Source organism: Gorilla gorilla, chromosome 3, assembly GCF_029281585.2.
Source record: "Gorilla gorilla gorilla isolate KB3781 chromosome 3, NHGRI_mGorGor1-v2.1_pri, whole genome shotgun sequence".
Classification (NCBI taxonomy): Eukaryota; Metazoa; Chordata; class Mammalia; order Primates; family Hominidae; genus Gorilla; species Gorilla gorilla.
In genome coordinates, this window is record NC_073227.2 from 128,943,110 (window position 1) to 128,969,901 (window position 26,792).

Consider the following 26,792-nt stretch of genomic DNA (forward strand, 5'->3'; position numbering starts at 1 on the left):
TCAACTGCTATAAAGGGGTGAGCCATAGGATACTCAAACCTAGTACTTCTCCACTGAGCCCATACACCAAAAAAGGCATAAAGATAGAAGTTTTGACCCACGCTTGTGGTATTTTGAAAATGGGCCACGTATTTAAGAAATACCAAATTATAAATATTAGCTATATATTAGAGCTTGGTCTAGACCAGGGTTTCTCAGCCTCAGCGCTACTGACATTTAGAGTGTATAATTCCTTGTTTCAGGGAGCTGTGCTGTGCATTGTAAGATGTTTAGCAGAATCCCTGGACACTGCTCACTAGATGTCAATAGCAAACTGTCCCATCTTCTAATTTTGGTAATCAAAAATGTCCTCAGACATTACCAATGTCTTCTGGGTGGTAAAGTCGCCCTCCTTTAAGAACCACTGGTCTAGACAAATGATGAGGGATATTATAATGTTTTATTTTGATGTGTCTGTCCCTGTCACCTTTCCTGCCTCCTGCCTCGGGCATTTCTCTATTCATTTATTTAAGAGATGTTTATTAAGTAACGACTACGTGCCAGGCACTGTGCTAGGAGATGAGGATACAGTAGTGAAAAAGAGAATGCTCCCTAATCATGGAGTTTACAATTTCATAGGGGAGACAATGTGAAACAAATAATTCTAAATAATACAGCATACAAAACAGAAATACAGGTTACCTGCACACACAATTACAACCACTGTTTCCCCAATCCTATTAATATTATAGTAGATGGTTTAAGAAGGAATTAATCTACAAGAGAATGACAGTAGTAGAGGGGTAGAACAACACAATTTTGAAAACTAGGATGTAGATGGAGGAACTAGAGTGCGATATTATAATAAGAAATATATACTTGATCTCTGCCTCATTTTCTATCACATAGCTCAGAAAACCCTCAGAATCTCTGACGTAATATGTGCCTTTTTGTATGCCACTGAGGTGTCTAATGGCTGGAAGACGACAGAACAATACCTTCAACGTTCTGAAGAAAAAAATCTAATAATCAAGAATTCTATATCCATCCAAACTATTAAATAAGTGATAAATAGAAGACATTTCAAGACATTTAAGGTCTCAAATTATTTCCTATATGTTACAGTTTTATGTGGCTTCATGAAAAAGATCTCAAAACTTAGTGACTTGTAGCAACTATATCTTTTGATTCCAAGAATTTGAATGGAGCACAGAGGAGACAGATTGTCTCTATTTCTCAATGTCTATTATCTCAGATGGGTGAGTTGAACAGCTTGGGGGCTGCTGGGCATTTCTCTCTTTCCACATAGTCTTTCACAGGTTTAGTTTGGGCTTTCTCACAGGCCACAGTGTGGGTTCCAATGGGGATGCTCCATCACTGCCACTGCCATCACCCATATCACACCAGCTTCCAAGGGCCCAAGAACTTGCTCACATGCCCAGCAACCCTCCCCCCCCCCCCCCCCCCGCCCGCCACTGGCACTACCAGCACCCTCCCAAGCCACCTAGAGGCAAGGATCAACCCTCCTGGACCCAATAACACCAGTGCCAGCACAAGCTGCCTTGAAGCCAAAGAACAGGCATGCTAAGCTCACCACTACCACCACTGAGACCTGGTGACTGGCCCATGGCATCCTACTCCCCAGCAAAACTTCACCACAGTCTCAAATAATAACCACATCATAAGCCACTGAGTAAATCACAGATAGCACTGATACTGTTTATAGCCAAAGAAGTCATACAGAAATTACAATACTGCATGCTCCCAAAAGAAAAGCCAAAGTGCCCTACCCAACCAACAACGTTATATATACCTTCAGGAGAAAGTCCTTCCCTAAGAAAGCAATTTCAAAAAATTGGAAGAAGCAACAGTTACACCAGATACACAAATATCAACATAAAAAAGCAAGGAAATATGAAACCTCATAAGGAACGTAATTATTCTCCTGCAACATATCCCAATCAAAAAGAAATTTATAAGCTGGGCTCAGGGCTCATGCCTGTAATCCCAACACTTTGGGAGGCCAAGGCCAGTGGATCACTTGAGGCCAGAAGTTTGAGACCAGCCTGGCCAACATGGTGAAACCCCATCTCTACTAAAAATTTTTTTTTAATTGCTGGGCATGGTGGGAGGTGCCTGTAATCCCAGCTACGTGTTAGGCTGAGGCAGGAAGAATTGCTTGAGTCTGGGAGGTAGAGGTTGCAGTGAGCCGAGATCACACCACTGCACCCTGGCCTGGGCAACAGAATGACATCTCAAAAATAAATAAATTTATAAAATTCCAGATAAAGAATTCAAAATACTGATTTTAAAGAAGCTCAGTGAGATACAAGAGAATTCTTGAAGAAATCAGATAAACAGTTCAGAATATGAATCAGAAATTTATTAAAGACATAGACATTTTTAAAAAGAACCAAACAGAAATTCTGGAAGTGAATAATTCATTGAATGAAATACAAAATACATTTAAAAACTTCATCAACTGACTAGATTGAGCAGAAGAAAGAATATCAGAAATTGAACATGGGTCAGGGCCAAGAATATTAGATCCAGCAAGATTATCCTTTGTAAATGAAGAAGAATTAAAGTCTTTCCTAGACAAGCAAATGCTGAGGGAATTCATTACCACTAGACCAGCTCTACAAGAAATGCTCAAGGCCATCCTAAACCTGGAAGCAAAAGAATGTCATTTGCCATCATGAATACACATCAAACTGTAAATCTCACTGGTAAAGAAATCACACAATGGAGGAAAGGACTCAAATGATACCATGACAGAAACCCACCAAACCACAATGACAGACAATAACAGAAAAAAAATTAACAAAGAATATATTGAAAATCAGAAAACAATTAGCAATGTGACAGGAACAAAACCTCACATAGCAATGTAAATGGATCAAATTATCCAATTGAAAGATACAGAATGGTTGAATTGATATTTTTTAAATGATTCAGCTATATGCTGCTTTTGAGGAATTCATCTTACTAGTAAAGACATATAGACTGAAAGCAAAGGGATGAAAAAAGACATTCCATGCAAATGGAAACCGAAAGTTAGTAGGAGTAGCTACATCCGATAAAACAGACTTTAAATCAATAACAGTTAAAAAAAAGAAAGGACAAAGATGATAATTATATGTTAGTGAAAGTCAATCCAGCAAGAGAATACAACAATTCTAAACATATATGCATCCAAGGCTGGAACACCCAGATTCATAAAGCAAATATTCCTATATCTAAAGAGAGAGATAGACTGTAGTATAGGAATAGTGGGGGATTTCCCAACACCCCACTCTCAGCATTACACAGCTTATCTAGACAGAAAATTGACACAAAAAATTGAACTTAAAGTAGGCTTTATTTAGTCATTTACAGAACATTCTATCCAACAACTGCCAAATACGCATTCTGCTCATTAGCACATGGAACATTCTCCAAGACAGACTATATGTAAGGCCACAAAACAAGTCTCAGAAAATTTTTAAAAATCAAGTTCATATGAAGTATTTTCTCAGATCACAATAGAATAAAGCTAAAAATCAATATCATGAGAAACTCTCAAAACTAGACAAATACAAGGACATTAAACAACATGTTCTTGAATGACCATTGAGCCAATGAGGAAATCAAAACAGAAATCAAAAAATTTCTTGAAACAAATGAAACATAAATATCAAAGATACCAAAACCTGTGGAATACAGCAAAAGCAGTGCTAAGTGAGAAGTTTATAGGACTAAATGCCTGCACCAAAAAGGTAGAAAAATTACAAATGAGCATTCTAATAATGCACCTCGAGGAGTTAGAAAACCAAGAACAAATTAAATCAAAAATTAGCAGAAGAAAAGAAATAATAAAGATTGGAACAGAACTAAATGAAATAGAGACTTAAAAAAATACTAAAGATTAACAAAATGAAACATTGGTTCTTCAAAAAAATAAACAATATTGATAAACCACTAGCTAGACTAACGAAGAAGAAAGAAGATCCAAACAAAAACAGAAATGAAAAAGGAAACATTATGACTGGCATCACAGAAATACAAAAGATCATCAGAGACTACAATGAACAATTATACACTGACAAACTGGAAAACCTATAAGATACAGATAAATTCCTGAAAACATACAACCTACCCAGATTCAATCATGAAAAAATAGAACACCTGAACAAACCAATAACAGGTAGTAAGACTGAATGAGTAAGACCACAACAACAAAAAGCCCAGGACCAGAAAGATTTACAGCTGAATTCTACCAAATGTACAAAGCACTAATATCAATCTTCTTGAAGTTATTTTAAAATATCAGAGAGGAGGGAATTCTTCCTAACTCATCTATGAGGTCAGCATCACCCTAATATCAAAACCACAAGGAGACAACAAAAAAGAAAACTACAGGCCAATATCTCTGATGAACATAGACACAAAAATCCTCAACAAAATACTAGCAAACCAAATCCAGCAGCACATCAAAAAGATAATACCCCAGGGCCTGGCAGAGTGTATTATCTTTTTGATGTGCTGTTGGATTTGCTATTGGATTATCACATCTGTAACTCCAGCACTTTCAGAGGCCAAGGCAAGGTGGTAGGATTACTTGAGCCCAGGAGTTCAAGACCAGTATGGGCAACATAGTGAGACCCCATCTCTACAAAAAATACAAAAATTAGTCAGGTGTGTTGGCATCCACCTGTAGTCCCAGCTATTCAGGAGGCTTACGTGGGAGGATTGCTGGAGCCCAGGAGGTTGAGGCTGCAATAAGCTAAGATCACACAACTGCACTCCAGCCTGGGCAACATAAGGAGATCCTGCCTCAAACAAACAAACAAATAAACAAAAAACAAAAAGATATATACCATGATCACGTGAGATTTATACCAGGGATATAACAATGGTTCAACACATGCAAGTCAATAAACATGATATATCATGTCAACAGAATGAAGGACAAAAACTACATAATCATCTCAATAGATGCAGAAAAATCATTTAATAAAATTCAACATGGCTGCATGATTAACAAAAAAAACTCTCAACAAACTATGTATAGAAGGAACATACCACAAAATAAGAAAGGCCATATACAACAAACCCACAACTAGCAGCATACTGAATGTGGAAAAGTTGAAGACCTTTCCTCTAAGAACTAGAACACAACAAATATGCTCACTTTCACCACTCCTGTTCAACACAGTGCTGGAAGTCCTAACCAGAGCAATCAGACAAGTGAAAAAAATAAACAGCATCCAAAATGGAAAAGAGGAGGTTAAATTGTCCCTCTTTGCTATTGATATGATATACCTAGAAAAACCGAGATTACACACACACACACACACACATGCACACGCGTGCACACACACACACAACTCTTAGATTTGATTAATGAATTCAGTAAAGCTGCAGGATGCAAAATCAATGCCCCAAAATCAGTGGTATTTCTATACATCAATAATGATCTAGCCAAGAAATAAATCAAGAAGGCATTCCAATTTACAATAGCTACAAAAACAAAGAAAGAAATAAAAACCTAGGAATATATTTAACCAAAGAGGTGAAAGATCTCTACAAGGAAAACTACAAAACACTGATGAAAGAAATTGAAGATAATACAAACAAATGGAAAAACATCTCAAGCTCATGAATCAGAATTAAAATTGTTAAAATGACCATATGGACCAAAGCAATCTACAGATTCAATGCAATTTTAATGAAAACATCCCATCATTTTTCACAGAACTAGTAAAAACAGTCCTAAAATGCATGTGGAATCAAAAAAGAACCCAAGAGCCAAAGCAATCCTGAGCAAAATGAACAAAGCTGGAAGCATCACATTGCCTGACTTCAAAATATACCACAAGGCTATAATACCCCAAACAGCATCACATTGGTATAAAAATAGGCATACAGACCAATGGAACAGAACAGGGAACCTAAAAATAAGGCCACACATTTACAGTCAACTGATGTTTGACAAAGACACCAAGAACTCATATTGGAGAAAGGACAATCTCTTAAATAAATGGTGCTGGAAAAATAGGATAGCCACATTCCAGAAGAAGGAAACTGGACCCCTATTTCTCACCACATACCAAAATCAACTTGAAGTTGATTAAAGACTTAAACACAAGCTCTAAAACTATAAAAATACTAGAAGAAAACCTAGGGAAAACTCTTTTGGGCATCGGTCTAGGCGAAGAATGTATGACTGAGACCTCAAAAGCATAGATAACAGAAATAAAAATAGACAAACGGGACTTAATTAAACAAAAAAAGCTTCTGCACAAAAAAGAAATAATTAACAAAGTGAACAGACACCCTGTTGAATTGGAGAAAACATTTGCAAACTTCATCCGACAGGGGACTAATATCCAGAATATACAAGGAACTCAAACAACTCAACAGGAATAAAAGGCAACAAATAATTCCATTAAAAAGTGGGAGAGGCTGGGCGCAGTGGCTCATGCCTGTAATCGCAGCACTTTGGGAGGCCAAGGCAGGCAGATCACGAGGTCAAGAGATAGAGACCATCCTGGCCAACATGCTGAAACCCCATCTACTAAAAATACAAAACCTAGCTGGGTGTGGTGGTGCACCTGTAGTCCCAACTACTCGGGAGGCTGAGGCAGGATAACTGCTTGAACCCGAGAGGCGGAGGTTGCCGTGAGCCAAGATCTCGCCACTGCACTCCAGCCTGGTGACAGAGCGAGACTCAGTCTCAAAAAAAAAAAGTGGAGGAAAGCACATGAATAGATATTTCTCAAAAGACAACCTACAAATGGCCAACAGGTATATGAAAAAATGCTCAAATGCTCAACATCACTAATCCATCAGAGAAATGCAAATCAAAACCACAATGAGACATCATCTCACCCCAGTCAGAATGGCTATTATTAAAAAGACAAAAAAAATGGATGTTGGTGAGGAAGTGGAGAAAAAGGAAGTTGTATACTCTGTTGCTGGGAATGCAAACTGGTGCAGCCACTATGAAAAACAGTATGGAGATTTCTCAAAAAACTAAAAACAGAATTCAATCCAGCAGCCCCACTACCAAGTATCTATCCAAAAGAAACCAATAGATCAAAGGGATACAAAGCATTTGCATTTTTATTGCAGCACTATTCACAATAGCAAATATATGAAACAAACTTAAATACCCATCAATGGATGAATAGGTAAAGAAAACGTGGTAAATATACACAGTGGAATACCATTTGGCCATAAAAAAAGAATGAAATCATGTCATTTGCAGCAACATGAATGATCATTATATTAAGTGAAGTAAGCCAGGCATAAAAAGATAAATATTGTATGTATGTACTTACATGTGGAAGCTAAAAAATTTGATCACCTAGAGGTAGAGTGGAAAGAGATAATGGAGATTGGGAAAGGTGACTGGGGGAAGGAGAAAGAATGAAAAGAAATAGGTTAAAGAGTACAAACATGCAGTTCGATAGAAGAGATAAATGCAATATTTGATAGCAGAGTAGGGTGACTATAGTTAACAAAAAATGTGTTGTACTCAGGTGATGGACATCCTAAATACCCCGACTTGATCACTGTGCATTACATACATGTAACAAAATTTCACATGTACCCCAAAAATTTGTTTAAAAAAATTAAAAAGAAGAAGACAGCGGAACTAAATAGGGGAATCCTACATAAGAGAAAGGCAAAAAGAATCCCCAAAATGCAATGTGAAAGAGATATCAGGATTACAACTGTGAAGCAGCTCTAAGAACAGAGATCAAGGAATAGATAGATGTCTATGATTTTTAAAATAATAATAACCTTGCTTAAATAATTAATGTGTCAGAACATAGTGAGAAGAGAAGATTTATACTGTGGGGGATTGGGGGAGAATTAATGATAATTTAAAAATGAAAAAGAGGTGCATAGAATCAACACATTGAAGAGAAATTTTGCACTAGACACTTGTTAAAAATGGCAAGGAAGACTTTACTCAAGACTATTGCAATAGAGGAGAGAGATTGAACTCAATTCTAAATACAACAGGGATAACAACCTAAGTGACAAGAGTGAGACCCTACCTCAAAAATCAATCAATAAATAAATACAACAGGGATAAGTGGGAATATATATTCAAGGGGCATGATGAGGGAGTCATTGGATAGAAACATACTAAAGAGGGACTTGGTTAGGTATCAACAACACTGGGGGAGAAGAACTTGATTAGACATCAAGGGTAGGGAGGAGAGCTTGATTAGATATCAAAGGTGGTGGGATTCTCTATAAACTGGCTAAGCAGTATCCAAAGCTAAAACTAGACTTGGCAAGCCAAAGATTGGGCCAAAGATAAAGTCTAGTCAAAGGAGGGCTCAGAGGAGCCTGACTACATTTGCTGAATAAGGGAGTCTTTGTCAAATGAACTATTTCCTTCCCTTCCTTTCTTTCCTTCCTTCCTTCCCCACTTCTTTCTTTTGTTCATCCTTTCTTTCTTTTGTTCTTTATTTCTTGTCTGTCATCCAGGCTGGAGTGCAGTGGTGCCATCATAGCTCACTGTAACCTTAAACTCCTAGGCTCAAGAGATCTTCCCACCTCAGCCTCCTGAGGAGGTGGGATCACAGGCGCATGCTGCTATGCCTGGCTAATTTTTTTTTTATTTGTGTTATTTTTGGAGATGAGATCTCATTATGTTGCCCGGGCTGGTCTTGAACTCCTGTCCTCCCTAAGTGTTGGGATTACAAGTATTACATGCCACAAGGCATGACTATCTTTTAAAAACAAATGCAAAATGTTTGCTTTGTTATTTTTAATACATTTTTACAGATTATTTCTGTAAACCAAAAATAAAATTCTATGACCCCCCCAATCATCTGAATGGACTCCCTCCTCTTGGCCAGGGCACTCCTAAGATAACCTGAAAGACTGGTTCAGGCCATGATGGGAATGGCAGATTGGACATGCCTCATTATACCCTCCTCCCTTTTGGAATTCAGGAAAAGCTGACCAGCATTTAACATCAACACAAACCCTAAGTCTGATAAGAAACATTTGCAATGTATTCTCTTTGAAACTTGCTACCTGGAGGCTTCAACTGCACGATAAAACCTTGGACTGCACAACCACTTATCACAACCCAGACTTTGTTTTCTACTGATAAAAACTCTTTCAATCAATTGGCAATCAGAAAATTTTTAAATCTACCTATGACCTGGAAGTCCCCACTTCAAGTTGTCCTGCCTTTTTTGATTGAACCGCTGTAAATCTTACATCTATGGATTGATGTATTATTATGTCTCCCTAAAATGTATAAAAGCAAGCTGTACCCTGCCACCTTGGGCACATGTTGTCAGGACCTCCTGAGGCTGTGTCTCAGGTGTGTCCTTAGCCTTGGCAAAATAAACTTTCTAAATTGATCAAGACCTGTCTCAGATACTTTTGGGTTCACATTTCACACATAGAAATTATGAGAACAAATTTTTATGGAGGCCTAGAAGAAAGCACTACAAACTTTGCAAAATAAGTGCAGGAGAGGCAGGTGATAGTGATACAGCATTTCCCCCAATAATTACCCCCCCAAAAATGGCTGGTGCACTGAAGAAAACTTTAATTCTCCTACAGTTTTAACTAGGCTCAGCCACGAACATGGGGTAGGCTGGCATTTGTGCAATGACACTGGGGTTCTCCACTGCATGTCTGGTCATCCTATCAGTACCTTAAACCGGCCCACAACCAGTTCCTAAAAAGGAAAAGCAGTGTTCTTTTGCCAGCAAAATTGGGGTTTAGTTGAAAGTAAAAGGATGTATTTGAAAAGGTATATCTGCCTTTAAAGAATAAAAGGATCTATCTTTGCACCTGATAACAAATTAACAAAATCTCAAATGGATAAAGCTTGTGTGATGAGACCAAATCACACAAAGTGAAGAAGTCGAATTTTGTTTAATTTAAATGATAGAGAATAGACATGCGCTGAGTTACATTTTCCTTAAAAAATCACCCTGAATGCTATGTAGAGGATGGGTTGTAAGAGGGCAAACACAGAAGCATGGAGACCAGTTAGATAGTTACTGCAGCCAATTATTTGGACTAAGAGAGTAAAGATAGAGAATAAAAGAGATAATCAGATTTGAGATTGATTTTGGAGGGTGAGCTGACTAGATTTGCTGATGGATGGACACAGGGGTGACAGAAAGGAAGGAATCAAGAATGACTTCTAGGTTTTTAGCTTGAACAACTAAGTAGATATGTCATTTACTGAAATGATAAAGACAAGAACAGATTTGAGAGAGGAATCAAGAATTCTGGTTTCAAATGATTATTAGCTATCAAATTTCATATTAAGGAGGAGGTTGGATATGTAAGTTTGGACCTTAGTGGGGCTAGTGAAATACATTTGGAAATTGTCATAATTCTGGTGGTTATCAGATTGCCTAGAATGAGGATAAAGACAGAAAACAAACAGAGAAACCAAAATCAAGCCTATAGAGTACTCAAAAATTTAGGAGTTGAGCAAAGAAAGAAAACCCAAAGGAGTGAAACAAAAGCCAATGGTATGGGAAAAAATCCAAAGAACATGGTCTCAGGGAAGCCAAGGGTGTTTTAAGAGTGGAAGAGTGGTTAACCACATGCCAATTGGTCAGTAAGATGAAATCATAAAGAATGTTAACCATCGTTTTTGACTAGCTGGAGTCACTATAAATCTTGGTGAAAATGAAAACTATAGTAAGGTTAAGTAAGATTAAGGAGGAATGGAATGTGAAGAGTTAGAATAGGATGTAAAGAAATTGTAGAGATAGTATAAGGAGCCAGGGTTCTTTTTGAAAAAGAGCATCTAATAACTCCCATTCTTTTTCAGAGAGAAAGAGAGAGAGAGCACATAGGAAGGAGGCTAAACTTGCTTGCATAACCATCCCACTCTCTCAATAACCTTAATCCATTCATAAGGACAGAGCCCTTGTGATCTAATCACCTCTTAAAGGTCCCACCTGTCAACACTGTTGTATTGAGTATTAAGTTTCCAACACATAAACTTTGGAGGACACATTCAAACCATTGCAGGGAGTTATATGCACTTCCTCATGAGACTGTCAGTATATCAGAAAAGCTGTGTGAACAGCTTGTGACAGCTGCCCCAATGGCTGTTCCATAGGCTCTGGACAGGCGAGTGAGAGATGATGCAGGGTTTGGGTATTCTCTCTTTCTTTCTTCTCTTGAAGGGAGGGATAGGGAAATGAGACTTAACCCCAAAATCCACAGTGGTCTTACACTTTACCAAGACACAGGGTACAAAATTCCCCCTGGGAATGACAAATAACAAAAACCAGGATCAAAAGTCCTCAGTAATAAAGGAAGAAAACATTTGGCCCCACCCTCAAAGGGCAAGAGTGCTGAGGGAAAGCAGGACTCTCATTCTGAGTGACTTGAGCACCAAAAGTTTTATGTCTGGTCTTGAGACATCAACGGGCCCTTAGTGGGGAGGAAGAAAAACACCGTGGTGTTATTCAACAGTACCTCCAGACCAGTCCCTGGGGAAATTGCTCCAAGTTCCTCAAACAGTGGAGCCAGTAAAATTGAAAGAGTAAGACTACCTCTTGGGGGCCTAAAATATCTGTGGCCACTATGCGAAAATATCAGGTCAGGCCACCCAAGATTTCCAGAGTGGTATTCATTTTGATTGATGGCTTCTTCAACCAGGAGCAGGCCACAGGCTAGAGTGGTAGCGATGGAGAGCAGAGAGGTGGTTCCCAGAGCAGCAGTCATGAGAGGAGATGGGCCAGTGAGCAGCCTGAAAGCAGAACACACAACAACAGCAGGAAAGCTACAACAGCTGCAGAGGACCATGTGGAAAGGGAGATGCCTCAATGGTTTAGAATTCTATATTAAAAACAGTGGTGGTTTGGAAGAAGCCCCAAGATAACTGCTACCAAACCTGTGAAATATAATTTAGGTGCCTCAAACATGCCTCTGTGACCTGAGGCTCTTCCTGCTGCCTGGAACGTTCCTCTTGGGCTGAAGTGGGACCAACTTCTTATTCTTCAGGTACGAGCTAAAATGTATCTCAGCGTGGAGGCCATCCCTATTTAAAGATCTCCCTGTGATAGTATAACGCAGCCCTGTTTTTCCTTGAGAGTACTGCATTTCGCTGATTCTGATATATACTTTTTTTTCGTATTTTAACATATCTGAAGTTGGAATGAATCTTATAATCAATACTGTGTCATAGTTTAATTGGCCACAGTTTTTCTAAGTGATTTTTTTAAATGGTGCATTTTATAACCTGTGCCATTTCTATTCAAGAAAATAGAGTTTTCATCATATTCAGTGAGTGTTGTTTGTATGTTTACTGTTTGTTTGTCTACTCTATAAAACTGTAGGCTTCTTTAAAGCAAGCACTAGCATGTAGTACAATGCCTGGTGCATCATATGTATTCAATAATGATTAATCAAATGACTGAATTCATTAATTTTATTTATTTATTTTAATTTTTTTGAGACAGGGTCCTACTATGTTGCCCAGGCTGGTCTTGAACTCCTAGGCTCAAGTGATCCTCCCGCCTCGGCCTCCCAAAAAGTGGTGGGATTATAGGCATGAGCCACGGAGCTCGGCCTGAATTCATTAACCTTATGGTTGTACAGCTCTCAGCTGAAGAACACTGTACACAATACTGTGTATAATCAGGTGACTTAAGATTTTTGGACAAAATTGAATATATAGTCTCTCTGTCAGATTCACATGTACCCAATATCTTATCTCAAAGTACTGGTGTTTTTGTTTTTTGGATTTTTTTTTTTTTTGAATCTCACTCTGTTGCCCAAGCTGGAGTGCAGTGGTGCAATCTTGGCTCACTGCAACCTCTGCCTTCTGGGTTCAAGCAATTCTCCTGCCTCAGCCTCCCGAGTAGCTGGGACCACAGGTGCACATCACCATGTCCAGCTAATTTTTTTGTATTTTTAGTAGAGATGAGGGTTTCACCATGTTGGCCAGACTGGTCTCGAACGCCTGACCTCAAGTGATCTGCCCGCCTCAGCCTCCCAAAGTGCTGGGATTACAGGTATGAGCCACCATACCCAGCCTCAAGGTACTGGTTTTAAGCAGAAATTTCCAAACAAGTAGATACCTTAAAACAAAGAACACATATCTGTCTAAGCAGAACAAATTTTTTGTATTAGACATTTCTCAGAAAATTACTTTTAAAGGGGAGATAATAATAGAAAGTATTTATGCAGCATCTCTCAGTGTAATGCCCCGGTGCTTTGACAAGTACACTATTTTTGAACATGGAAAAAAACTCATTGTCATACATTATGACCAGTTTCTCCTGCTTAATACTATAGTTAAGTCTAATCCTATGTTTATAACCTCTTAATCTACTTCCGTGGAGGAAATAGATTTCGTCTTATCTATTCACTTGATACTAACTCAAATAAGTAGAAAAACCAGGGGATTTAATCTTGGCTAAAATAATTTAGCAATTAGCAAATATTTCAAGGAACGCCAGTTAGAAACATAGAAAACATAAATGGATTTCAATGCATGGTTGATCTTTTTGAAAATTTTCCTCTGAATGAACGTCCTTCTTTAATACTGATGCAAGGCTCTGGATAAATCTTATTATTATTAAAGTCCCCAATAGTGAGAATTTAAATCAAATTTATGCAAAATGAGAAAAATGGGTCACTTCTGCCACTGCCTTATTCTTGGAATTTTTTTTTAGCAAAATAGAGCTGAGAATAAAAATCATCTCAATTTTACAATACACCATATCTCCCTCGTAACATTCAGATAATGATTCTGAAGCTATTTGGTATGATGGATGAAGAAATGCATTCTGAGCTTGGGCAAATCACGCTACTCAGGACCTCTGTTTCAGCTTTTGCAAGTCTGACTTGTCAAGGGCCCCTCCCATCTCCTCAGAGAAAGCTTCCAGACATCCCTGGTCAGAATCGGAGTCTCCTTCCTCTTCTGGACCCACTTAACATGTAGTTTCTACTTCTTGTGTAACAATTATGCAGTGAACCCTGTAGTGCAAATGAGTGTGTGTGCATTTGTCTGCCTCAGAAGGGTGTGAACTCCTGGAGTGTTGGACTGTTTTCATTCATCCTTGGGTCTTGCACATGGAAGATGACTCATATTTTGCCATATCAAATTGAATTGCTTTAAAAGATTAGCTTTGGCTTATTCAGTTTATGCTCCCCAAGGTTATGTTTTTATGTCCTAGTATTGCAGATTAGAAAAAAAGAAAAAACAACCCAGCTCATCTCAAACCCTCGTGGGTCTTTTTGTGTGACACAGAATGAGAGCTGAGCTGAGCCCAGCCTCGGTTAAGAGAGTGCCTCCAGCAGTTCAGACCAAGTTCATGTCCTGAGATAAGACTGGGAGGGGCTTCCCTGGGCCCTGGGAAGAGAGGGGTTCCTACGAGATGAGAAAAGTATTCCCTTAGGTTCTCAGAGAAAATGGCAATGCTCTATGTGGACTATGCACCCATTAGAGACCCAATGCTCTATGTGGACTATGCAGCCGTTAGAGCCATTAGAGACTCTATATGGACTCTGCAGTATTAGAGCCATTAGAGACCCATATTTATGCAGTCTAATCCTGGGTCAAATACTCATTTTCCAGGTGATGATGGACAAGTCCCTTAAGCCTTCTGATCAGCAGCTTCTTGAACTCTAAAATGGGAAATCTAATATTAATGATATCCTACAACATGGACTGTTGTGAAAACTAATAAAGACAAAGCCTTCTCAAGCACTATGAAGCATTCAGTGCTAAGTACAATGAAAATAATGTGGCCAGAGGCCTCGGGCCTGTGCCAGATGGAACCAGCTTTGGCCACTCTTTCCCATACTGCTGCTCCCAGCTGACAGAGGTTTGGCTGAAGATTCTGCCAGGACCCGTGCATCAGTATTCCCACAAGGAGCTGCAGGGCACACACAAGTGTGTGCTGAGAAAGCCCCCAAGAAAGATGGAACCCACATGGGGGCATTGCTAATGCTGTCCCAGAAAACAAGCCCAGGGATTTTCCCAGCTCTATACATTGCTTTGTGTTTATCAGTGCTTTGACCAGCAGCTATTCATTTGTGATATGAAACTCTTAAAATAAAATCTTTTTTATTTTAGCAAGTTTTATTGAGGGAACCTGGCTGCAGGCAGGATTTCAGTCTTATATCTGCATAAAGCCTAAATTGTTGGCATGTTGAAATATTTCCTTAGAAAAACCAAGGTGTTTGATGTTGCTTAGCCACACCAATTGACTGGACTTCTCACTTCCTAACCAGTTGCCTTGGTGTTGCTTAGATGAAGCCCAGATTAATTTTTTTCTCGGTCACTTCTTATAAAATCTGAAATCTGAAAGTTCAGCCCTAACCACCTCACAAAATGGTCAGTCTTGTTCTTGACCTCATTAACAAAGGACTGTCCTTCCAACTCACACCAACCTGGGGGAGGAAATAAACCAGACAGCCCGAATGACGACAGAGTGGGATGAAATAACCCCTCCCTGGGACAATGCCTTTTCCTGTTTCTGGAGGCTCCTCCTATTCCCACACTGGCTTCTGCATCCGTTACTTGGCCAGGATCCTCTTTCACATCAAAGTGTCCCTCCTTGGGCTTCAGAAGTAGGGGCATAACCTTAGTTTCTACAGGAAGGCATTTTCATCCCAAAGGAAAGGGAAAAACCATGTGTTTGGTTGCTATACAATTACAAGCCACTTTCCTTGTTTTTCATTTTATAGTCATGCACATGAAAAGTATAGGCAGGCTTTTAGCTACGATGGGCCAAACATTTGGTTCCTAGACTTCTATAGTTTGAGCTGGAAACATTAAAATAATTAAACTGCAGCCATTAGTCTTCATTAATAATATTAAATGCCTGAGTCAGGAAAAGTTTTAGGAGAGGATATGATTTTCTTTTTTACTTCAAAAACACATGAAAGGGCATAATCTGGACAGATACTTAGGGAAGAGAGGTTGAAGAATGCCATGCATTCCATCTCAGACTAGGCTATGGGGACTCTACTTGGGAGGTCTGGATTTAAATCCAGTTTTGAATGACTGAATGTAATCGGTGATGGTAGGACACTACAGCTTTCCCAAAGCTGTCACTTTGTGTCATTATCAAAAGCACTTATTTGGTACCTAATATGTCTATGCATGGCAGATGTTTAAATAGGAATGTCCCTGCCTTTCTGGGGCCTCTGATCTAAAATGGTGCAGATACTCTTGGAAATGGGGTAAATAGCAGAACCTTGGGTGGGAGACAGCATGTCCAGTAGTATTTTTTTAGTGTGTAATTAGGGTGGGAGAGACTAGAAAGTTTTAACTGGTGGAGAATACAATTCATCATCATTGGAAGGGGACCCTGTAGAAGAGTATCACATTTGGGGGGTGGGAGCTGTTGATCAAAAGATAGCATAATTTTCAGCCAGGCGTGGTGGCTCATGCCTGGAATCCCAGCATTTTGGGAGGCTGAGGCAGGCGGATCACTTGAGGTCAGGCGTTTGAGACCAGCCTGGCCAACATGGTGAAACCCTGTTTCTTTTTTCATTTTATTTTATTTATTTATTGTTTTGGAGACAGAGTCTTGCTCTGTTGCCCAGGCTGGAGTGCAGTGGCATGATCTCGGCTCACCGTGACCTCTGCCTCCTGAGTTCAAGCGATCCTCCTGCCTCAGCCTCCCCAGTAGCTGGGATTACAGGTGTGTGCCACCACAATAGGCTAATTTTTGCATTTTTGGTAGAGACAAAGTTTTCCCATGTTGTCCAGGCTGGTCTTGAACTCCTGAGCTCAGCCAATCTGCCCACCTTGGCCTCCCAAAGTGCTAGGATTAAAGGCGTGAGCCACCTCACCCGGCCTGAAATCCCATTTCTACTAAAAATACAAAAGTTAGGTGGGCATGGTGGTGCATGCCTGTAATCCCAGCTACTGGGGAGGCTGAGGCAGGAGAATTGCTTGAACCTGGGAAGCAAAGGTTGCAGTGAGCCAAGATCATGCCACTGCATTCCACCCTGGGCCTCAGAGCAAGACTCTCTCTCAAAAAAAAAAAAAAAAAAAAAAAAAAAAAAAAAAAAAAGCATAAGTTTCAAAAACTGAAGAAATACTGTTCTAAAAGTATTCATTCATCATTTGCTCATTCAGAATTTACCGACTGCTTCCTGGATGCCCCAATGTGTAGCTGGCACTATAAAAGGTATAAAACAAGTAGACTCATCCAGACATTGACAAACTCATGTACACTCAGGAGCCCATAATGGCACAACATTGAAGCAATGAGGTAGAAGTGAATTATCCCAATCCACACCAACAGAATTGTTATATGAATCTCAATCACTTTGGGATAGATAAGGATATAGACTTAGAAACAGAAAAGCACAATATCTAACTGACCCTAAGTAACCTCAAAGCAAGCATCCTTAGTGTTCTTTTATCCTTCATATGCTCTCACTGAGGTAGAAAAATTAAGCTTTGTGGACACAGGAAGGGGAACATCACACACCAGGGCCTGTTGTGGGGTGGGGGGAGGCGGGAGGGATAGCATTAGGAGATATACCTAATGTAAATGATGAGTTAATGGGTGCAGCACACCAACATGGCACATGTATACATATGTAACAAACCTGCACGTTCTGCACATGTACCCTAGAACTTAAAGTATAATAAAATAATAATAATTAAAAAAAGAAAAATTAAGCTTTGTGTGGCTGAATTATAAATTTCCCTTAACAATTAAGAAAATGGCCGGACGTGGTGGCTCACGCCTGTAATCCCCGCACTTTGGGAGGCCAAGGTGAGTGGATCACGAGGTCAGGAGTTCCAGACCAGCCTGGCCAAGATGGTGAAACCCTGTCTCTACTGAAAATACAAAAATTAGCTGGGCGTGGTGGTGGGTGCCTGCAATCCCAGCTACTCGGGAGGCTGAGGCAGGAGAATCGCTTGAACTCGGGAGGCAGAGGTTGCAGTGAGCCAAGATCACACCACTGCACTCCAGCCTGGGCGACAGAGCAAAACTCTGTCTCAAAAAAAAAAAAAAAAAAAAAAAAACACAATTAAGAAAATGTTTCTTTACCAGAAGTGAATACTGTAGGTTTTACTCTTGGGTTAGGGAAAAGGAACATTGAAAGTGAATCAGATCTTCCACTAGGGCCATGTAATCATACTATTATTACAATGAAAAATAAAAAGGAAGAGAAAAGAGAGGAAAAAGAGAGCAAGATAGAAAAGATTGGATTCCAGTCTGTTAAAGCTGTCTTGTCTCTGACTGAGAAACCTGTTTGGTAACCTGAATGACACCGATTCCTACACCTACAGACAAGCGAGAGGAAAGAAACAGCATTGGTGAAGCATTCCTTTTTGTTGTTTGTTTGTTTGTTTGTTTGTTTGTTTGTGTGTTTTGAGATGAAGTGTCACTCTGTAGCCCAGGCTGGAGTGCAATGGCATGATCTCAGCTCACTGAAACCTCCGCCTCCCGGGTTCAAGTGATTCTCCTGCCTCAGCCTCCCAAGTAATTGGAATTACAGGTGTGTGCCATCTCGCCTAGCTGGTTTGTTTTTTTTTTTGTATTTTTAGTAGAGATAGGGTTTCACCATGTTAGCCAGGCTGATCTCAAACTCCTGACCTCAAGTGATCCACCCACCTCGGCCTCCCAAAGTGCTGGGATTACAGGCGTAAGCCACCGCGCCCAATGGTGAAGCATTCCTTATGCCCTATGTGCTTTAATACCATTATCTTATTTGATCCTGACAATAGCTTTCCAGGAAGGTGTTAACAACTCTCATTTTATAGATGAGGAAACTGAAGTTGAACGAGTTTAAGTAACTTGCCTAAACTCATACAGCTAGTAAGTAGCAGAGCCGGGAGTTAAATCCAGGGCTGTCTGATGTCAGAGCTCATGAATTTTCTCCTACTTACATTCCTTTCATTTGATGCTCAAAGCTCCAGAGAAAAATGTATGTATATAAGGCCCCGGTTGAGTGGAGGACAAATATTCCCTCTAAAATCTCTACCTGTTCAACCTCCCCAGGAATACATCAGACTACTCTTCAAATATAGTCTTCCCATGTCCCTGACCCACCTAAATTGTTCACTCTTTCTTTAATATTATTATAATGGAACTCATGGTTTATATTTGAAATGAATTGTATATTGTTATTTGAAGTGCATATGAGAGGCAATGCTATGTAAAGCCTAACAAGTGATTATTAAAACTTTATATACCCGTATACTTACGTGTATATAAAATATTGCAAAATAAAATAATATTTAAAGAGATGTGCATTTATTTTTGTCATTCTGATGCAAAACTATGCTGTATTCTGACTATTTATAAAGTTATTTCCTTACATGTTTTCTATTTTTTTTCCATCCTGTCATTCTTATTCCCCGGGTAATCTCTATATATCTAAGGAAGAGGAAGCAAGAAGTTGTTCCACCTGTGTTTACTAATTATAGTGTTAGTGCTTTGTATATAGTGTTTGTACTTTGTTAGAATGCTGATTATCTCTCAAGCAGCTAACCCTACTTAGACCTGACAACAATTTAAATTCAAATATCTTCACAGCAGGCAATTTTATTAATGTTTTACATGGCACACCAAAGAAGTGAGCTGATTTGGGTGTGTTTGGTTTGGGCTTTATTTTTTCTTTCCATTTTTGGAAGAATATTGTGCTTTAGAAAAGTATGTTCAGTTGGCCTATACCATTGGAAAACTTTATTGAATTGTTCAACCCATATGCCACAAGCCTGAACCTAGGAGACACCAGCTCCAAGAAAAAGCAGTGTGTTCTATCTCTGTGACTGATTTCATTTTTGGATTCTCTTTTGAGTCTGCCAATAAGTTCCAGATGGGATGTGTTGGTTTTTGAGATGCAAGTTACCTGTTCACTGGGAGCAGAGGAAGACCACTTGTTTGGGGCTCCCACAATTGACAGATGGCAGTGACTTTGGTCACTGATGATGTCTGGATTCAACTCAGCTTAGAAGAGAAACCATAATACCTTGTAAGAATTTCCTTTGCTCCACCCAGTCATTCTAGTAAAGAAAAGAAGACTTGAAAAGCTAAGACTCCAATGCCACACGTGCCACATTAACATCTAGACGAGGGCTTGAGGGAATCTCCCTGGAAACCGAAAAAGAAAAGAAAAAAACTGTCTAGGTCATGGGTAGCCAATCTTTTAGCTTCCCTAGGCCACACTGGAAGAAGAAGATTGTCTTGGGCCACACATAAAACACACTAATACTACTGATAGCTGGTGAGCTTAAAAAAAATAAAAATTAAAATTAAAAAACTCTTGATGTTTTAAGAAAGTTTACAAATTTCTGTTGGGTGGCATTCGAAGCCATCCTGGGCCACATGTGGGCCATGGGCTATGGGTTGGACAGGCTTGCTCGAGGTAATTGTGCTCCCTAACTAGGCAGGACAGCAAGCCTCCCTCCACAAGGAGACCACAGTTGAATGGGGGTGGGGTGAGGTGGAGCTTTTGGTTTGTAAGAATAGTCAGCAATGGAATGGCTGGTTGGTTATACAAATTAAAATTGATTTGCATTCATCTAAAAAAATTAGTAAATACAAGATGCCTATTATATACACAAATGTATTGCAGAAAGACTATAAATGCATGATAAAATGTTAACATACAAAACTTTTTTAATGGAAAAATGTTTGGAAAAGGGTTTCTGAATTCTGGGTTTAGCTTCTTGGGAAAAAATAATTTGAGCTATCGTAAAGTATCGTATCTGGCCGGATGCAGTGGCTCATGCCTGTAATCCCAATACTTTGGGAGGCTGAGGCAGGCAGATCACCTGAGGTCAGGAGTTAGAGACCAGCCTGGCCAACATGGTGAAACCCCATCTCTACTAAAAATACAAAAATTAGCCAAGTGTGGTGGTGGGCGCCTGTAATCCTAGCTACTCGGGAGGCTGAGGCACTAGAATCACTTGAATCCAGGAAGCAGAGGTTGCAGTGAGCCGAGATTATAACACTGCACTCTAGACTGGGCAACAGAGTGAGACTTCATCTCAAAAAAAAAATATATCATGTCTGATCAGTGTACCATGGCTGATGTGAAGGGCAGCTCAGACCAGCCAGAGTGCAATAGAACATTTAAAATTTTTCCTGAAGTTCTTCAATAAAAAAGGAACATAAGGACACCTTTATGTCCTTTAGTGCTCTTTTTCAGAATTCCTTGTCTTCTGTTTGGAAAATAACTTTCATGCTAATATAGTGGAATTAACCAATTCCATAGGCTTTGGAGTCTTAAAGACCCAGATTCAAATACAATTTTGACCTTTGGTAAATGACTTAACATCTCTAAGCCACAGTTTCCTCACAGGTGGAATAGGGTACTTATTTTACAGACTTGTGAGAATTAAGTTAGATTATACATAAATAGCATTTAACACAATTGCTGTCAGATGGTAAGCACTCAGTAATTGTCAGATAGGAATATAATCACAGCTACCCCCTTTTATATTTGTACTGCTTCCACCGTTTTGTACTGAGTCCACCGTTCATATTACTAACATTCTAGCTGCTGATGTGTAGGTTTCCTGGGCAACACAGTAGATCACTTAGGAACATGAATTCAAAAGTCCCACTGCCTGGGCTCAATTCCTGTCTCCCCTATTTATTGGCCCTTTGACCTAGGGTAATTGATTATACTTCACCTCTCTGATTCAGTCTGTCCTTTAAAATAGGAGTGATAATGCCTAGTTCCTAAAGTTACTGTGAGCACCAAATGAGTTAATTCATTAAAGTACTTAAAACAATACCCAGCTGTAGGAAACTCTCAGTAACTATTAGACATTTTTTTTCCCGAGACGGAGTCTTGCTCTGTTGCCCAGGTTGGAGTGCATTGGCAGGATCTCGGCTCACTGCAACCTCCGCCTCCCAGGTTCAAGCAATTCTCCTACCTCAGCCTCCCAGGTAGCTGGGATTACAGGCATGCACCACCATGCCCAGCTAATTTTTGTATTTTTAGAAGAGACGGGGTTTCACCATGTTGGCCAGGTTGGTCTTGAACTCCTGACCTCGTGATCCACCGGCCTCAGCCTCCCAAAATGCTAAGATTACAGACGTGAGCCACTGCGCCCAGCCTATTAGCTGCTATTAATATCATTTTTATGCCTCTCAATGCAATGGAGTCCTAATGTCATTGAGTTAAGATGCTGGTTGTAATGTCAATAAAGTCTGCTTTCATCCTCACTGTATCCACAAGCACCAAGCACATTATCTGACACTGAGAGGGGCCTCGATGAATACTGAGTTTCACTATCTTCTGTAGACCATAAAGTGGCTTACTAACAGCTCTCTCAGTCTGTGCTATCTCCCTTCAAATCTATCTGAACTGGCAACCCAGGTCTGTCCCAATCCTCTCCCCTCTGCCTCTCCCATCTGCTCTCCCATTGCTTTCCTATACATACTCCATCTCCAGCAAACACTGCTGATTTCCTCCCCCCAGCCACGGACTGCAGGGAAGGTGGGCCTTGCTGCAGCCGCAGAGGGAGAATCTTGATCCGTTTGGATCAGTCATGGTGTTCTCATTCCTCTTGCCATTGACTAGTGGAAGTATGGACACCTGATAGAATTTTGGCCAATTAGATGTGAGAGCAAGCCTTAGGAAGAGGAGGGAAGTATCTGAGAAAAACTTTTCCTCAGATACGGGATAAAGATAGGTAGAAAGAAATGGTCTCTCTCCTCCCACTGGATATTGCAGCATTTCCACGTGAGACATGGAGTTACTGCAGCCATCTGGCATGCATGAGTGGAGCTAAGCCAAAGCACTGAGAATGACAGGATGTACTGATCTGCAGAATTCATCAACCCTGTACACCCTAGTTAGAGAAATCATGCTATATGAGAGAATACAGATATATCTATACATATTTGATTTGGGCTTTTCTGTTATTTGCAACCCTAAGCAGCCTAACAGATATGCAAGAAACCTTAGCTGGGTGCAGTGGCTCACACCTGTAATCCCAGCACTTTGGGAGGCTGAAGCAGGAAGATTTCTTGAGCCCAGGAGTTCAGAACCAGCCTGGGTAACATAGGGCGAGTCTTTTTCCACTAAAAATTTAAAAACTAACCAGGCATGGTGGTACATGCCTGTGGTCCCAGCTACTCAGGAGGCTGAGGTGGGAGGATTGCTTGAGCCTGGGAGGTTGAGGCTGCAGTGAGCTAGGATCATACCACTGCCCTCCAGCCTAAGTGGCATAGTGAAAACCTGTCTCAAAAAAGAAAGAAATCCCCCCCACCCCTGTGCAAAGGCCAATATATAATACTTATCCCAATAAAGTATGCATATCACAAATACATAGCTCACAACAATCTAAGTATACTTATATAACGCAGCACTGAAATAAAAATTAAACATCATTAATATCTGAATAAAAAAGTTAAAACTAAAACCTTTTTTTACCTAACAAATTGGCAAAGATGAAAGACTAATCTTTCTCTTGACTTGGATGTAGAAAAGTGTATTCCCATATGCCTTTGGTAAGAGTATAATTTGGCAACATGTATAAAAATATTAAACACAACAAATAAAAAAAACTTTTAAACATGCTTATCTTTTGATCCAAAAATTTCACTTCTAGGAATTTATCTTAAGGAAATAATCAAATGTGCAAAGAGGCATGAGAATCTTTATTGCTGGTGTTTCACAGCAAATATTTGAAAATAATCCAAGTTACCTCCATAGAGGATTAAATAAATTTTTATATATCTTTAAAAAAGATGAGATTTTCAGGAATTGACATGGAAAGCAGACCATGATACACTCTTCCATAAAATCAGCATGTTGCAAAATAATAAGTGTAGTATGAACCCACCTGTAGTACAGAAGGATATACATTAACTGTTAACAGAGGTCATTTCTGGGGCATAAAAGCATGGACAGTATTTACTTTGTACACCATTGTAGTATGTTACTTTTTGGATCAATAGGCACATGTTACTATTTCCATCACAAGTCACATTGAAAGAGCTGAGAACAAATACTCTGCAGATCTCTGGATAGATCCCCTATCCAACATACCAGTATCTTCTCCGCCCCAACTTCCCTGCCTGCCTTGCATGGGTCAGTGGCTCTCACCAGGTTGTCCATGAGCCTCTAGTAAGATACAGACATGGTTTAGTTAAGACATCGGGTTTCCGTAGTAATCACAAAGAATTCACTGTAAAGATTAGAATTGATTATATAAATGGGAACTTTTATGTTTTATAACTTACTGTAAGAGGAATTATTTTTAAATTTCTATAAGGATTCCAACTATATGACATTCTGGAAAAGGCAAAACTATGAAGACAGTAAAAATAACAGTGGTTTTCAGTGGGTAGAGGGAGAGAGATGAATAGGAGGAGCATGGAGAATTTTTAAGACAATAAAACGATTCTGTGTGATACTACAATGATGGATGCATGTCGTTATACATTTCAAAACCCATAGAATGTACAACACCAAGAGCGAAAGTTAATGGAAATTATGAACTTTGGGTGATACCGATATGTCAATGTAGGTTCACTGATGGTAACAAATGTACTTCTATAGTGCAGGATGTTGGGGGAAGCTATGCATGTGTGGGGGCAGAGGGCATGTAAGAACTTTCCATTCTGTTTTGCTGTGAACCTAAAACTGCTCTAAAAACTAGGGTCTATGGCTGGGTGTGGTGGCTCACACCTGCAATCCCAGCACTTTGGGAGGCCGAGGTGGGCACAAGGTCAGGAGTTTGAGACCAGCCTGGCCAACATGATGAAACCCTGTCTCTACTAAAAATATAAAAACTTAGCCGGGCATGGTGGTGCAGGAGAGGCTGCTACTTGGGAGGCTGAGGCAGGAGAATCGCTTCAACCCAGGAGGCACAGGTTGCAGTGAGCCGAGATCGCGCCACTGCACTACAGCCTGGGCAACAGACCAAGACTCTGTCTCAAAAAAAAAAAAAATAGGGTCTATTTTTTTAAAAATCCTATAAGCATAGAAGTGTTCTTAGGACATGGGGTCTTTTATCTCTCTCATGTGAGAAAGATTGATTAGTATGAGCTAAAACTGGACAGGTTCAAACTACTGGCTTATAGCATGTTTCTGAATGCCCGATGACCTTAGCAGCCTATACAACACCTCATCCTCTCATACCTAGAACATTGTTCTTCCCAAAGATGTTTCCTACTTAGAGTTAAGTTTTTACCCAAAGCATCGGAGGAATAGACAAAATCAAATAGAAATAGTTTCAATCACTTGCAGTGTTTAAAATATTTATAATCCTTGCTATAGCCAAAGGCAGCCGGGCTAATTATTTACCAAGCAAGTGGAAATGATGTCCCGGGGGAGATGGCAGAACTGATACATCAATTGGGAGAAAGGCTAGTAGTTAGTAGGAATTCAGGGAGTCTCAGAAGCATCTTGGAGTGGCTCTGTTTTAGCCTCACATAAGAACTGGACCATCATGCTACAAATGACACACTTGCTACTCAAAAGATCAAAGGGTACCGGGAGGGCTTCTGTAGCTTGTCCTCAAGTTGATTTTCTGAGCATCTCTAATGAGCTGCAGTGAGAAAAATCTATGCTGTCTGGGGCTAGAAGGTCCCAAAATAGAAAGACTCTCTAAATTCCTGTAGAGAAATTTAATGGAGGTGAGAGATTATTGGGGCTCCACAAGGGCTTCGAATTTCTCAACTGAAAAGCTTTTTATTGGAAATGACAGTGATTTTATGAGTTTTGCTAATTAGAAGACCAATTAAGCCTTACTTTAAATTTTTTCAAACAACACAGTAACATCTGGACTTCAAATTGGAACTCCCTCTCACTTCTCAAACATGACAGTTAATGGTTTAATTATATTCCAGAATTTGTCTATGTATATACATATGTACATGCTGGTATAGGCTACATATTTAAATATCACATTACAATGCTGTTGCTCATTCCTAGCTCTGCTTGAAATGTCCACTGAATGACAGAAGTTTAGAGATTTGATGCAAAGACCAACAGCCAGAACTCGGGTTGCCCAATGAGCTACTGTCGAGTGTTTACGTTCCTGATTTCCACCTCACATCAGTAATGATAACACTTCCGAAACACCACCAGCTGTGTTTTCCAAGTTTGAAAACTCTAACCTATGTGCACTTTGCAAGTCAGAAACCTAGAGGTCATCCACCCCCTCCCTCACCACCATGTTTGATCCACAATAAAGTTCAGCCAATTTTATCTCCCTCTTTATTCATGTCTCTTCATTTTCATGATCACCATGGTGGTCCAAGCCACCACATTCTGCCACTCTCCCATCTGAACTGTGGCAGTAGCCTCCTCATAATCATGCCCTCTTCTAATCCATTCTCCACAAAATAGCTAGAGAAATCTTTTTTAAAAAATAAATCTATCCATATCACCACTTATCAAGAACTTTGCCTGGCACAGACAACAAAATCCAAACTCCATGCCACCGCCTTAAGTCCCTGTATGATATGACTCTGCCCCCCGTCCAGCCTCAGCCACTCACTCTCATTTCCCAGGCTCTAGTCACTCTGGCTTTCTACTCCTGGAGTGCCCATGTTCCCTCCTGGCTCAGATGTGTGGACCCTGTTGTTCTCTGTGGCTGGAATATTTTTCCTCCACCCTCCCTACTTTGCCTACTTAGCACCTATTCAGTTTTCAGATTTCAACTCAAACACCACTTTGTCAAGATAATTTTTGATGGTATGCCTGTGTGACTGTTTCGTTAATGTCTCTGTTGCCCACTATACTGTAGGCTGCATGCAGGTGGTTCTGTTTTAGTACCTGGTTTCCCCAGAAACTAACAATGTGCCTGCCATATGGCAGGAATTGGAATGTGAATTGCTAACAATTAAAGGGCTGGTGCA

General features: G+C 39.9%; 1 protein-coding gene and 1 long non-coding RNA gene across 7 annotated transcripts in view; one reads left to right on the forward strand and one right to left on the reverse strand.

The window, feature by feature from the left end:
• Window positions 1–26,792, reverse strand: part of LOC101143334 (uncharacterized) — an 80,204-nt gene that overhangs the window by 5,053 nt on the left and 48,359 nt on the right. For 5 of the 6 annotated variants that reach the window (XR_008679420.2, XR_010133453.1, XR_002005658.3 and 2 more), the window contains one exon: window positions 7,069–11,728. Coding sequence is in view for 1 of the 6 variants with exons in the window: in XM_019025559.3 (XP_018881104.2) it covers window positions 11,455–11,728 (274 nt within the window). In the remaining 5 variants the exon portion in view is untranslated. Of the gene's footprint in view, window positions 1–7,068; window positions 11,729–26,792 lie in introns of those variants that run through there. The other variant, XM_019025559.3, reaches the window with a different exon arrangement.
• LOC109026631 (uncharacterized) lies at window positions 11,897–15,063 on the forward strand. The gene is made up of 2 exons (XR_002005659.3): window positions 11,897–11,982; window positions 14,564–15,063. It is a non-coding gene; the product is annotated as an uncharacterized lncRNA (long non-coding RNA).